The sequence below is a fragment of the Anabrus simplex genome, chromosome 1 (genome assembly GCF_040414725.1).
Source record: "Anabrus simplex isolate iqAnaSimp1 chromosome 1, ASM4041472v1, whole genome shotgun sequence".
NCBI classification, from domain to species: domain Eukaryota; kingdom Metazoa; phylum Arthropoda; class Insecta; order Orthoptera; family Tettigoniidae; genus Anabrus; species Anabrus simplex.
In genome coordinates, this window is record NC_090265.1 from 1,786,337,721 (window position 1) to 1,786,353,706 (window position 15,986).

The 15,986-nt window shown below is 41.0% G+C and overlaps 1 protein-coding gene across 1 annotated transcript in view; it reads right to left on the reverse strand.

The window, feature by feature from the left end:
* Positions 1-359: 359 nt before the first annotated feature.
* LOC136883262 (monocarboxylate transporter 4-like) overlaps positions 360-15,986 on the reverse strand; it is a 178,743-nt gene continuing 163,116 nt past the window's right edge. The window contains exons 3-7 of the mRNA XM_067155475.2: positions 13,623-13,787; positions 12,124-12,406; positions 5,018-5,192; positions 3,311-3,517; positions 360-802 (exon numbers count right to left, since the gene is read on the reverse strand). Coding sequence (XP_067011576.2) covers positions 360-802; positions 3,311-3,517; positions 5,018-5,192; positions 12,124-12,406; positions 13,623-13,787 — 1,273 coding nt within the window. The remainder of the gene's footprint in view (positions 803-3,310; positions 3,518-5,017; positions 5,193-12,123; positions 12,407-13,622; positions 13,788-15,986) is intronic.

The following is a 15,986-nucleotide window of genomic DNA, read 5'->3' on the forward strand; positions in this document are numbered from 1 at the left end:
GTGCTGCTTTCCTTTGAAGCTTTCCCACTTCTTTTATCAAGCTGTCCTGGGGAGGATCTCATACACTCTAGCTGCAGGCGTACCAAAGTCTTATACTTCCTCCCCCGTACATTCTTATTACAACCCCTAAATACTCTCTCATCGATGTGAAGAGATGTGTAACCTTTCTTAACAACCTCGTGAATATGATCCTCCAATGAAGATCATTCCTTATGTTAATACCCACGAATGATACTCAGGTATGTTATTGAAAAGAACTGTGCAAGACACCAGGAGGACTGAACGTTTCTCACTTAAGTTTGAGAAGCACAAGAATTTCGGCTAATTTTCAAAACGGTCATCGCAGTTCGAACAACGTTTCATACTGAGGTGGTCATTTGTTCAATAACGGTGACATTCCTCGGCTGTTGTCGCGGCCATGGATGATGTGGCACTCCAAGGCCCTCGGGAACGCTCTTGCTTGGCCTCAGAGGGCGATGACCGTGAAACCTATGCCCGCCATACAATTCATACTCCATCATGTAGTTATCCGGCAGACCTTCCTCTGATATACAACCCAATGGAACGTCAGGAAGATCAAGTGTATTGGCGAACGAGATGCTTTTCGGCAAACGAGGTCGATGGAAGTAACCAGGGGACGGCGGAGCGCAGGAACACATTTCTTGGATTGGCGCGAACACCGGGACTGCATCTGGTGGCGGTCGCTTCGGAGTTCCCACCAGAAAGAGCAGCGCCGCTCCCACCATCGTGGACAGGAAAGAAAAGTAATATCCAGCTTTAGGATGACTTTCATTGATGTAACCTGCAAAGCAAAGAAGAAGGAAGCGTTTGATAAACTCAACTACGTACGTGTTACTGCTACATTATCATCCAGACATGGGATTTTTAGCCAGTAATAGGTTAGAATGCTAACTAAATAGAAAGTGTTTTTCAACCCGTTCTTCCATAATGTAGCAAGAGTAACATACATTCTAGGAGTTCTATAGGCCATACCCCTAACATCTATGCAAATCTCATAGCATAACCGCTGTACAGGGTAGTGTATACCTGTTTCTCGCTTAATATTTTTGCGTTCTAAGCTAATTAGCGCCTAAAAGTCCGGACTCTGCTCATAACATTAAGAAAAAGAAAAAAGAAATTACTTAAGGGAACATTCAGCAAAGGCGTCCAAAGATAAACCTCTAAGTGGTGGTCATCCCCAACAAATTATACATTTGAAATTTGGGGAACGTAATATAGAAGTGTTGATTGGACGAAGCTATTTAACATACTGAAGGTGATGGGGATCAGATAACGAGAACGAATAACTAGCTACAATCTGTTTAAAAATCAGTCTGCGGTGATAAGAATCGAGGGCTTTGAAAAAGAAGCAGCAATCCCAAAAGGCTGCAGTTGTCCCCCCCCCCTCTTTTTCATTGTTTATACAGAACGGGCAGTAAAGGAAATCAAAGAGGAATTTGGGAAGGGAATCACCATCCAAAACCCTGAGATTTACTGATGTTATTGTTATTTTATCTGAGACAGCTGAAGATCTGGAGAAATTGCTAAATGGTATGGGCAGAGTCTTGAGTTAGGAGTACAAGATGAAAATAAAAGTCCAAAACAAAAGTAATGGAGTGCAGTCGAACGAAGTCAGGTGGTGCAGGTAATATTAGGTTGGTAAATGATGTCTTAAGGGAAATAGATGAGTATTGTTACTTGGGTAGTAATATAACAAACGATGGCAGAAGTAAGGAGAACATAAAATGCAGACTATCACAAGCAAAGAAGGTTTTTCATAAGAAAAGAAATTTGCTCACTTCGAACACTGATATAGGAATTAGAAATATGTTTTTGAAGATTTTTCATCTGGAACGTGGCATTGCATGGAAGTGAAACATGGACGATAACTAGCTCAGAAGGAAAGAGAATAGAAGCTTATGAAATGTGGTGTTACAGAAGAGTGCTCAAGGTGAGATGGATAGATCGAATCACTTATGAGGAGATACTGAATCGAGTTGATGAGAGGAGTTGTATTTGGCTAAATTTGACGAGAAGAACAGATAGAATGATAAGACACATCTTAAGACACCCAGGACTTGTGCAGTTTGTTTTTGTGGGGAGTGTGGGCGGTAAGAACGGTAGGGGTAGACTAAGGTATAAATATGACAAACAGATTGGAGCAGATGTAGGACGCAGTAGCTACGCAGAAATGAAATTAAATGAAAATATTAGCGCAGAATAGGGTAGCATGGAGAGCTACATCAAACCATTCTATGGATTTGTGACTCAAACACACACACAATATTGAAGTATGCCCATTATCGATAATTTTTACAAAGATGAATGTACAGTGTGGTTATTGCACCAAGGATTGGCAGCGATATGCGAGTAAGGAAGGTGCTGGCTTTAAGACCGAAGGCTGAATACCAGTAACGAGCAAGGGAAGCGATAACACAGTCAGCGAAAACCGAGTCGTGTACAATGCTGAACATTTATTACAGTAGTAAGTGCGAACAAGATTAAAGTTCGTGTTCATTGGGGGACCTGCCCTCCGACAATTCAAATACTACAATTCTCGATTCTTAGCAATTACAGGGGCCTTAGGCAACATACCGATTCAACTATCATGAGGGCTACACTCATTTGACCAAGAAATCGAGGCTCAGCCTCGGGAACAATGTTCTTTAGTGACAACATACTGAATTACTTAAAAACCAAGTTAACACATTAGCCTTTTCAGAAATAAGCCCTCTTACTATTTACTGAGGCCCTTAGCCTCTACTGACAAGAGAACAAATATGTTACATTCTGAATATTAAACAACTCCCTCCTTAAGCCTGAAGTTGGTTGACAAGCATTTCTCCTACCTCCACGCTCACGGCTAGGCGACAAGGTGGCTTGCTCGCTCCAAGCGAACTGAACCAAGTTCTCTCCGAATTCCACAGCACCGTGCCCACCCTCTGCAGGGGAGAGGAGGGGCAAGGTGGAGAGACAACGCGACAAGTGCGCAGGGCGGAGGAAGGCTTGCCAACATAATATGGAAGGTGCCACCAGGGCGGAAATAATTTTCGCTTTTCCCTGGGGCCATAAGGGGGACGGGACAACATGTGTATTTATTAAGATACAAGGAGAAAACATACTAACTACAAATATACAATATACGCAGATCGATCTGTATAAATTGAAGATTTAAGAGAATACGGCGAGGGAGAGTATCTCTTGGTACAGTTATAATTGCAGTAGAGCACAGCTAAACTGTTAGCCCGTCTGCTCAATGACAGAAGGAGAAGTGTTGTGTACAACTGATTCTACTTGAGCGGTACTTTACCTGTGATGGGAACTCCAAGAAGAACTGGTAAAGCCTCTGCGCCTTGGACAAAGCTCCAAGCTCGTGTGAAATGCCTCGTTCTCACTCGTTCCATGGTGAACATCTTGAGGGAGTAGAGGAAGCCGCCAAGACACACTCCGTACAGCCACACAAAGAGTACGTACCCATGGTAACCCTGCACCGCGCTCAGCGCCAGTAGAGACACACCTGAAAGGAAAATAACCGCAAAGAGTAATCAGCTTTAGGAACACTCAACTCTTTTATCAGAATCAACAGTGTGAATTATTCCAAGTGATTAACATGCAACAGGGTTTTATTATACAGTACCATAAGTCAATGTATCCATTGACAGTCTACTAGTATTGAGCGAGTTCTATAAATTCTGAATGATGAATACGCTAGTTATAAGAAAACATCGATTAATTTTTGACGAAATCATCTTTAGTTTGAAACAATGTTCACGTATGAGGTAAATATCCCGGTTTTGAGAGCCAAGAATAACGGCCGAGGGGATTCGTCGTACTGACCACTCGTCACCTCATAATATGCAGGTCTTCGGGCTGAGCAGCGGTCGTTTGGTAGGCCAAGGCCCTTCATGGGCTATTGTGCCATGGGGTTTAGTTATGAGGTAAATATATCCTTACAGGAATTATACTGCCAAACACGTTCTCAGTTTCATGTTACTGATTGTTGTTTGAAGGGTATTTATTTTAGGATTCACAGCATTTTCCCATTTAATTGGGGTCAGCATTACATAAGGGTTAAGCCCTGTTTTACGGCCGGGCATGTTCATTGACGTCAGCCTTGTTTAGAGAAATTTGTTCACATATTTAATAATAATAATAATAATAATAATAATAATAATAATAATAATAATAATAATAATAATAATAATAATAATAATAATCATGTAACTCAATGCAATGACACTGACCGCTATCATGATATGAATTTTAAAGCCTCAATATCAGTTTTGTCAACGAACTGAGGCCTGTGTAATTGTTAACTATTTGTGGACCTAGGATCATGGAGAGTGTTTTTGGGCTCGAGATTCAGATAGCAAATCCAGTAAATGATTGGAGTGTCTGTTAAGGAAAAATCTAGGGAGAAGAAACTAGTAAAAATATCACTCTTATCTAAGAAGTAAAACAGAAAAACAGTCCCATGTCTATCATCTTTGCTATATCTACCTGGTCCGATAAACGTTTATTTGTTGTGTTTGCGAATATCATATCCCATTTATAAGTGAAAAGCAAAGCTGTCTACAAACAGGCATTGAAAATGCAGGGTGAAGTGGAAGATACAGGCTTCCATTATCCGTAAGCTCGGCATTAAATAGGATGGAGTGAATAGCTCTATGACCGGTCGTCTTTGCGCCCAGGAACTAACATGTTACTCATTTCTGGAGTAGATTGAGTGAACCCTTCGGTGATGAGCCTATCCAGAAGTGAAGTATCGTTTCTAATTTTTTTGACTGCCGGGTGGAGACTATAACCTGCGTATTTCCGCGTGAACAGCGAAATGCTCATATACAAATCTAAAAAGTCATTCTTTCTTTCTTTGATTATTGTTAGACTGAAAGTTTAATACGGTATCCACAATGATATGTAAATATGTAGTTAACTGATCCCCTTATTATTAAAATATAACTTTGGACTCACGAAGAGAACTCTGTCGTCAAAGTCCCGACACACGGTAGCCACTCACCAATCCCCACCATCGCCGCCTGACACAGGTACTGCCTGGAGATAAGGCACTGTTCACTGGGACGGACCACCACGAGGCCGAATCCGACACATCCCAGCGCCGTGGCGAACCCGAGGAACGTCTGCATAAGCACCAACGCGCTGTCCTCAAGTCCCTCTTTGTAGCCCTGCAGCGCCTGGAACCAGCAGAAAATAAATACAGAGTGTTAGAGAGTTGGTCATACTGATAAATAATTAGGTCGATATCTCGCGCGGATGTCATTCTATCAGCCAATGAGATCGCTTCTTGTCGGCTTTGTGAGGCGCTGTTGCTAAATCTGAACTTGGGCTAAGCCCGGGTTGAGAGCACCAATCGGAGAAAAACTTCGCCTGGGGAGGGACTGAACTAGGGACCTACAAGCTGACAGGATTGTGTCATAGCAACTGCGCTACTGTGACACCGGCGGTGTGCTTTTCTTTGACGCTGATTGCATATTTAGCAACACAGCCACTTGAATTCACCAGCGAAGCGATCTGATTGGCTAACTTACGAAGCTAATAATTTTCTTTTTTGTTATTTGCTTTACGTCGCACAGACACGGATAGGTCTTTTGGCGACGATGGGACAGGAAAGGCCTATAAGTGGGAAGGAAGTGGGCGTGGCCTTAATTAAGGAACAACCCCTGCATTTGCCTGGTGTTAAAATGGGAAACCACGGAAAATCATCTTCAGGGCTGCGACAGTGGCGTTCGAACCCACTATCTCCCGAATGCGGGCTCATAGCTGCGGGCTCCTAACCGCATAGCCAACTCGCCCGGTCTAATAACATAACAACGGCGCGAGATATCGAATTGCATCCGGGAGAAAACGGGTTCGAACCCCACTGTTGGCAGTCATGAGGATTGTTTTCCGTGTTTTCTCAATTTCTCACCAGGCCAATGCTGGGGCTGTACGTTAGATAACGCAATGGCCGCTTCGTTGCAACTCCTAGCCCTTTCCTATCCCGTTGTCGCCATAAAACCTATCTCTGCCGGTGCGATGTAAAGCAAATTGTGAAAAAAAATGACACTTTTAGTGATACTTTCATTTTTAGAAGTGTTGAATGTCATCTCCTTTTGTCAACATGACTTGATTACATGTAACAAGCTTTAACAGCTTCTTTTGATATAAAAACGCGTATTGACTATAAAATCAAGTAGCGAATATTAATGAATAACTTAAATTATATTTAAGTGGTCCAGCTATTCAATACACATATAATTTATTGCATCTAGTACATGTTTCTTCCCCTAAGAGACATCATCAGCTGGAATAAATTACATAGACTAATAAGTAAAAATACACAAATGACATAATTAGATTGGAAGGACAAATCGCAAACACTTTTATATGCAAGGACATTTAAAATAAATTATTAGCAAACTTTGTTAAAGTTGAAAATGAAATGGCGTATGGCTTTTAGTGCCGGGAGTGTCCGAGGACATGTTCGGCTCACCAGATGCAGGTCTTTTGATTTGACTTCCGTAGGCGACCTGCGCGTCGTGATGAGGATGAAACGATGATGAATACGACACACACACACACACACACCCAGTCCCCGTGCCAGCGAAATTAACCAATTAAGGTTAAAATTCCCGACCCTGCCGGGAATCGAACCCGGGACCCCTGTGACCAAAGGCCAGTACGCTAACCATTTAGCTATGGAGCCGGACTTTGTTAAAGTTGCAAGTCATACATTCAATAAAATTGGTTGAATTATTCATTAAATCCTTGATGATAAATTTCGTGGGAGCCAACAGTTGTATTCATAAAATCGTTAGATGCTCGTAGTTTTAAATCAATGGTTTTTATTCACAACAACATGCACTAGAAGTAACAAATTTTATATATACATATTGAATAGGCGGACCACTTAAATATAATATTTAAATCATTTTTAAATATTCGCCACTTGAATATAACTTGAGTTAACAAGGGAAGAATATCGTCCCTGTTCTGCCAAAACGGCGAATGTCCTATGCATTATTTCCCTTCAGACTGGTCATGCCTTCAAGCCATATATTGACATGCAGTCCATCAGAACAATTTTCGTTGAGTTCAATTTCCTATGTCCGTGGGTAAAGGAAAATGAACTTTACTGTACCATACTGAAGGAATGTATGTTTGCATGGCATTTACCCACTCCTAAAGTGCGATGTATTTGAGGTTCATTTTCCTTTACACATCTGCATAGGAAAATGAACTCAACGGAAATTGTTCTGATGGAATGCATATCCATATGTGGCTGGAAGGATTGACTAGTCGTAAGGGAAATAATGGATAGGAAGAGCATTGTCACATTGGCCGTTTTGGCGGAACAGGGACGATATTTTGTTACAGTTACCTTTATAACAATAAAAACTACTTCCAGGTACATGTGGTTGTATGCACACGTGTCTGGCATTATCTTGCTAAAATATAGTCTTGAATTTTTTGCATGTAAGAAGAGAAGGCCTACTTGTCTCAGAACGATATTTACTTAATGGGGCTGGAGCGATTGCACCATTAATAAAGGGTAAGTGGACGACATTGCAGGCAAAATTGATATAAAATAGGTAAGATTTGAACTGGAATACCTTACTTCAATTTTTGCAATATAAATTAAGAACTCTCAGAACAGACAAATTTGTACTTTTTCGAAAGTTATTGTATATTTCTTAAATAGAGTACAATATAATTTTTAGTATTCACCCTAAATTTTAGGTACACTTTACTAAGGAACAATTAAATACACAGAGCTGAAATTAAGAATTCTATTTTTGTGTACTGTCATATGTGAGATGTACCTAAAAAGCAACAAATGTGTTCCTTAGTGACACATAGAGCTTATTTTTTAAATTGCCATTTTCAAGATCACAAATTTAAAGTGTCTGAAAATAAAAAGTAAGTACAATTTTTGTTCTGACCAAAGTCTATTATCACTCACCAAGTCTATTAGGTATAATTCAGAAATTTTACCTCCTGAAGTACAGCCATTACCTAGAAAAGTGTACCTGAAATTTGGGATGCATGATAAAAATTAAGTTGTACTATATTTAAAATATATAGAATAACACTATTTTCTAGTAATATTGAAAACTTTTAGGATGCTAACAGATAAGAAGAAGTTTACCTGTTCTGCGAATTTTGATGTTTTATTGCAAAAAATGGAGTAAGATATTCTCGTTGAAATATGATCAATGTTTACGTCAGGTTTCTCTGTAATGTTATCCACCTCCCCTTAAGGACACGGCCGCTACCTTCCCAGTCCTTGTGTCACCGGCAACCTTCGATGTGTTAGTCTGACATTAAACCACAAGCAAACATAAATCTTACTAGGCACTAGTAATAATAACAGGAATACAATCTAGATGTGATTAGTTGTCATGCCCGGCATCCAAAGCAGTAATCTTTTACATTGGCTGTTGACGCTGTACAAAATTATCTCAGGTAGAAATAAACGATGGGCGGTTTCACATAACATAACCAAATTTATTATGAGACAGCAGTAACAACACTAAAACAAACACACATCGAGCCCACAACACCAGATATGGTCGGGCGTCACGGTAGTAGTGACGAGGTGTGCACTGATGCGTGCTGCCACCTGACGCGACACAGTTCTGTAAGACTGGTTGCGGACCACAGGGGACCAAGATGTAAGAAGAACCGAACAATGACATTGGGCGTCTGGTGCAAATACAGAATAACGCCATTCAGCGGGTTACACTCATGATATTCACTTAACGTTTCATAGGGGGTAAACTAATGGCCAACCTTCATTGAATGTGGGTGGAACGTTAATATCAAACTTAAATTCTGAATATCCTATTAAGAATTTTATCAATCAATCAATCACTACTGATCTGCATTTAGGGCAGTCGCCCAGGTGGCAGATTCCCTATCTGTTGTTTTCCTAGCCTTTTCTTAAATGATAGCAAAGAAAATGGAAAATTATTGAACATCTCCATTGGTAAGTTACTCCAATCCCTAACTCCCCTTCCTATAAACGAATATTTGCCCCAATTTGTCCTCTTGAATTCCAACTTTTTCTTCATATTGTGATCTTTCCTACTTTTAAAGACACCACTCAAACTTATTCGTCTACTGATGTCCTCCCACGCCATCTCTCTACTGACAGCTTCGAACGTACCACTTAATCGACCAGCTCGTCTCCTTTCTTCCAAGTCTTACCAGCCCGAACTTTGCAACATGTTTGTAACGCTACCCTTTTGTCGGAAATCACCTAGAACAAATCGAACTGCTTTTCTTTGTATTTTTTGCAGTTCATGAATGAAGTAATCCTTGTGAGGGTCCCATACACTGGAACCATACTCTAATTGGGGTCTTACCAGAGACTTATATGCCCTCTCCTTTAGATCCTTACTACAGGCCCTAAATACCCTCATAACCATGTGCAGAGATCTGTACCCTTTATTAACAACCATATTTATGTGATTATCCGAATGAAGGTCTTTTCTTATATTAACACCTAGGTACTTACAACGATCCCCAAAAGGAACTTTCACCCCATCAACGCAGTAATTAAAACTGAGAGGTCTTTTCCTATTTGTGAAACTCATAACCAGACTTTTATCCCCGTTTATCATCATACCATTGCCCACCGTCCATCTTACAACACTATTGAGGTCCCCTTGCAGCCGCTCACAATCTTGTAACTTATTTATTACTCTGTACAGAATAACATCATCCGCAAACATCCTTATCTCTGATTCCTCTTCTTTACAGATATCATTGATATATATAAGGAAATATAAAGATCCAATAACACTGACTTGAGGAATTCCCCTCTTAATTATTACAGGTTCAGATAAAGCTTCAGCTACTCTAAGTCTCTGAGATCTATTTCAACCACTCATACAGTCACTCTTTTTTCTAGTCCAATAGCACTCATTTTTTCCAGTAGTCTTCCGTGATCTCCTTGAACTCATTGTCGAATAAATTAAAATTAAAATCCACAGCCGATTCCCAGTCATCGACCGGGTCAGGATTGGGAGGAATGAAGCCCTTATCTAGCGGCGAGGATAGGAATTGTTCCGACTGCCGAAGCTTGTCGCACTCGTCTGGGGCAATGATTAATGACTGACAGATGAAATGAAATGACATTGGAGAGTGTTGCTGCAATGAATGGTGGCAGGTAAACTGGAGTACGCGGAGATAAAGCTATCCCGACTCCGCCTTGTCCAGCACAAATCTCATATGGGGTGACCGGGATTTGAACCACGTAACCCAGCGATGAGAGACCGGAGCGCTTCCGCCTGCGCCACGGATGCTATTGTTGAATAAATAGAAATGTTAGATGTTCAATAGAAATTACGCTCTAATGTATAATGGACATGAAGGGCCAATTTTTTAATTGAAATGTGAGATTTTCATTGTATTCTTTTCTATCTTGGCGCAGCTCTTTGTGGCAGTTCACCTCTCGTGTTACGAGAGACTCTTGTGCAACTCCTCTTCTTACGACTCATTCCACAAAACGATCCTGGGCTGAGTGGCATTGCAGAAAATGTAATTATTCATCACTCACTGTGGAAAGTCTGTGGGCCCCATTAAGCCCCGGGCCCGACTGCAAGCCCTAACGCTCCACTGGACTAGCTCCTATTCGTAGGCCAATGACAATCATTTCATCAGTGACTCAGGCGTGTATAATGGCTTCTTCATGGTGTCGTCTGGCGCCGTGGCTAAATGGTCAGTGTGTTAGCCTTTGGTCCAGGGGCCCTGAGTTTCGATTCCCGGCCGGCTGGGAGATTTTGACTTTCATTGGTTAATTCCGATGACTCGGGGTCTGGGTGTGTGTGCCTTCTCCGTAATTAGATAGGACCCCAGCTTCACAGAAGGGCAGGTTTCCTCAGAAGACCTCCACCAGGCCTCTTCGGAAACCACACGCCATTATAATAATAATGAATAGGTGCGATCTACCAGCACACCTTTCTCTTCAGATGGTTTGAGGTATCTACAGTACTAATTACGTTTCTTGATAGTTTTACTGGTGATTCTAAAATAACTTATTTTATAATTTAACGCCGGCCCCGTGGTGTAGGGACAGTAAAGGGATTTTTACCTGCATAGAAGGGCTGCTTAGAGGTCCACTCAACCTGCGTGATTACAAGTGGGGAACTATCTGACGGCATTCCTTGCGACAAGTATGATGACGGTGATTGGATTCAGTGCAATAGTTACATGAAAAGTGCATCAAAATTCAGGAAGAATTGTTTTATCATTGTCTTGCATGCCAAAAGTGACGATCACAATTCAGGGAATCGTATTTTATTGCTTAGTATTTCATAATAAATACATTAATTGACTTATAAGTGTTTATATTCACCAGTCCAAATTACAGGATCGCATGGTCCAAGTTACACGCTATCGGTCCAAATTGTACGATAACAAATTTTAGAATAAATATTACTTTTAAACAAATCCTAAAGATAATATCAACATGTATTTTCACCAAATTATATGGTACATTGTACTTATTATCGTGAATGAAATATGAGAAATTTTTATTACGGTCAATAGAGTTATGGTCCAAATTACACGGACTTCCCCTACGCCTGAAATGTATGAAACTCAGCTACATAACTGGAGAGCGACTAGATGATACTTTTCGTCCGACTCGTACTGGCCTTCGGTTCATAGTGTCCCGGGTTCTATTCCCGGCCGGGTCGGGGATTTTAACCTTCATTGGTTGCTTCCGTTGGCCCGTGGACTGGGTGTTTGTGCTGTCCCCAACATCCCTGCAACTCACACACCACACATAACACTATCCTCCACCACAATAACACGCAGTTACTTATACACAGCAAATGCCGCCAACCCTCATCGGATGGTCTGCCTTACAAGGGCTGCACTCGGCTAGAAATAGCCACTCGAAATTATTATAATAAACTTTTTCATGTTAATCTATTAGCGTCTGAAAGACCTTTCCCTGGACTTTACTATCACACAATTACTTCACCTCTCCTAGCTCATTGTTTAAAACAATTAACTTCCCTGCATGTGTTTAGAGCAAAGTATATACGATCTGAATGAGAGAGAGAGAGATCCTCATTACACCGTTCATAGCGATCTTAATATCGGCAGACTAACCAGGTAGAAGACGGGAGTGTATAGTCCCAGCGCTGCAGTGCCGGATGATAGAAGCAACATCTGCACCGTCCGAGTACGCAGAGGAGACAAGTCGAAAAGTGGAGGCTTCTCCACTCTCGTATGCGTCTTCTTCTCCTTCATCTTTTTGCGTTGGTTCTTGAGGTGGAGGATGGCACGTCTTTGAGGATGGTACATGGAGGCGGAGCGATACAAAGTGCCCAAGAAGAAGGCGAGACACAAGGCCACAGTTATAGCTTGGAGTCCTAGCCTCCAACCCCATTTACTGAAAAAGGAAAAGTTGAATTGAAATAATATACAAACCTTCATGAACATTTATTTACAATTTATATGTCGAACTTTGCGACAAAACTTCATCATTTTTGTAACACTCCTTGATGATATCAACTGAAATATGTGTAACAGACTGAAGAGCGTTTTGGCATATGGGTAGTGAACATTCATTGAGTGTGATGTTTTATTGTTATATCACATTTTCAAATATTGTTTAAAAGTAAATGCTATTATTTCGGGGCGTCAACTCATATGGATATTTTGCCCCTACTGGCACCATATTGTATGCACCTGCGTGTAATTGGAATGGCGAAAGTGTGGAATGTTGTGTGTGAAGAAAGAAAGATTAACGACGTCAAAGACACCCAGTCCCTAGGCCAGTAATTTTAATCATTACAATTAAAAACCCCTGACCCGGCCGGCAATCGAACCAGGGGCCGCCGGGTGACAGGCGGACGCGTTGCCCCCTACACCGCAGGGCCGGACTATATCCGCATCTCTGAAAATGTCTTAAGTTGAACGAAGTTGCGGCGTGTCATGGGTTTATATGATGGGAAGGACAGGCGTAATAAAATTAAATGCATATACGTGTTAGTCGTACCAAAAGAATATCAACTTCGGCCATGATATTCTGACTGGAAGCACATTAGGTCCTCAGTTGGTTCACCAGAAAATCTGAATGCTCCTGAAATACAAGTAAAGGACGTTGCATGCCTCCGCCGAAAAGCCACCCTTGGTTACCACCTGTTGATCCTCTATTACGATGTTCGTTTCCCTTCAAGGTTAATTCGTAACCTTACTCCCACATATTCCCCCCCCCCCCCGGCCCCGATCTCTCTCTCTGTGTTAGTGTACACGTGGTCACTGAACTCAGCCTCTGGATCGGGAATCTGCACAAGTACAGAGTGTATTCAGGGAATTTGCAGACATGTGCTGTGCTGGTGCTTTTATGTGTTATTGCCGGACTGAGTGGCTCAGACGAAGCATTGGCGTTCTGAGCTCATGCTGTTAGATTCGATGCCGGTTCATACCGGTGGCATGTGAAATACGTGAGTCTTGTGTCAGTAAATTTACCTGCACGTAAAACAACTCCCGTGCTGGGAAATTACGGTATCTTTGCTTCTCCGAGAACCGCAAAGGTAGTTAATGGGACGTAAAATTAATAATATTATTGAAATAATTTGTTTGTGTCTGGTTTTAGTACTTACCCCACAGCCTCCTTGTAGAGCACTGAGAAGAGCGCTATCCCGACACCACCCCCTGCCTGCACCACCATCTCCACGAACTCTCGTCTCCTCTTGAAGTAGTGACCCAGCATCAGCGAGGAAGTCTCTCGCACCATTCCTGTTCCCACTCCCATGACTACGCCGTAACTGTAATATAAACGTAAGGAATGTCATTTTATTGAACTGAGAAGATTTCAAGTAAGGTAAGGATGTGAATGAATGGATTTGGAATGAAATCATAGACCTTATTTAGACGTACACCACAGAATTCAGCGTCAACTGCACGACCCCTCTAACAAAGCACAGTACGATACCTTTTGTCTATGCCTTTGAAGATCTACTGCTCGAGGTTCCTTTCCAAGATATAACGCCACTTTCGCTTCTGGGAATTACGAAGAAACGAGCCATTATTCATCGTAAGTGACAGTACGTTTCCAGATCCAGCCACGCAGGGAATTTTTGAGAGGAAATTTGAGGACATTAGCTCGTCGCTGAGACTGAATTGCAGTACTTCTTATAAATCTACTCGTCAAATTTTGAACAGTATATTGAGGTAATGAATTTCATAGCAACTGTGAGTGCTGAAAATTGACTTATCCGAACAAGTTTTCTTTGAGCACGGCCCTTCATGTCCTCAATCCTCAGCGGCTGAAGTGACAATAATGAATTTTTTAACTACCCTTCAGTTGTCCCGCAGGAGCGTGTGGATCTAACAGGAACAGAAAATCAACGTCAATCGATTGAGCCTGCTACAAAGAACTTTTCCGGCACTTGCCGTGAAATGAAAGTGGGAAACCACAGAAAACCACTTTCATGACGTTGAGGTTCGAACCCACGCGTAGCGAGTGCGGTAACCTATCTTCAAAAATACATGGATTACAATTACGGTATAAAGATGGATTTCCCACCTAATCAATACTTTTTATTTTATATTGATGTATTTAATACATTTTACACTATCGGTTTCGGCCTTTAATGTAGGCCATCTTCAGTTGCTGAAGAACCTTAATTTTACTAAAATAACATGCAGTGTTAAAAACTACTTTTTTCTAAGTTTCAGACGACTTAAACTATTTATAAGTTTAAATTATACAATGTTGTGATGAAACCTGTGTCAAATTGGGATATAAATTCTATCCAAATGTTCATTTGTGAAGTGTCACTGGTGTGGTCTTGATGTTCTGTTAACATGCTCTTAATGAATTGTACATTTCTGTTAAAACAAGTACATATTGTGCATGTTTAAAATATGCCAATTTAGGTGAAATGAATACATTGAGTTAAAATCTTATAGTTGGGTACTGATCGCCACCAGATTAACTTGTGAGTTAATGTCGAATGTTTTGGAGTAATATGGTGGGAGAATGCCTTCTTGCTTAACTTGTGATCTGTAGTAAACTTGTAATGAGATGCATCGGAATATTCTCTTGCTATCTCCAGTCGATCGCTTACGTGTTTTTCGTGTACTGCTTCTTGTGTGGCGAGGGCTGGCCTTTGTGACGGTGACACTTCACAAATGAAATTTTACATATAATTTAAACCCAAATTTGACGCAAGTTTTACCACAACATTGTTTAATTTAGAGATAAATCGTCTTAAACTTAGAAATAGGTAGTGTTTAACACTTATTTTACCAAAATTAAGCTTCTTCAACAGCTGAAGATGGCCTATAATAAAGGCCGAAACCGGTACTGTAAAATGTATTGAATACATCAATATAAAATAAAAAGTATTGATTAGGTGGGAAATCAAACTTTATAATTGTGATCGTTGGAAACATCAACGCGGGGGTAATGAAGCTGACCTGGAAGTTCAGCTCGGTGAAACAGATATGACTTGCTGTGTATCTTGACTTTTTAAAACATAATGCGCCCGGACTATTTAAAAAGGCGTCACTCCCTTGTGTCAGCAGGAATATAATGACAGTTACGTCAGTTTGTTGCTGTACATTAATAAAACGTTGTATATCAGTCTAACACATAAAATCCATCTATAGAGCCCTACACGGATACTGATATCTGCGATGTTAGTGACTTGGCGGATGCAAACTGGAGATATTTCTATTTATTCACCTTTACTCTGGTAAAGGGCTACTCTAGGAATCTCGACAAGTTATTTTTCCTCGTGGTGAGGCGACCATTGAACCACTGACATTCATATGGGAGAATGGTGATACGTAAAACATTCTCAAGACCAGAAAACAGCAAATCTAACCTAAGCCTAACTTGCTCCTGCCCACATTTAGTGCAATGAAGGAGCAAAGGTTCCAAAAGAGAACAACGCAATATGTCGATAGTTGCCATAAGAGGAAAAAAAAATGGAAACCTACAACCTGTTTTCCAGTCA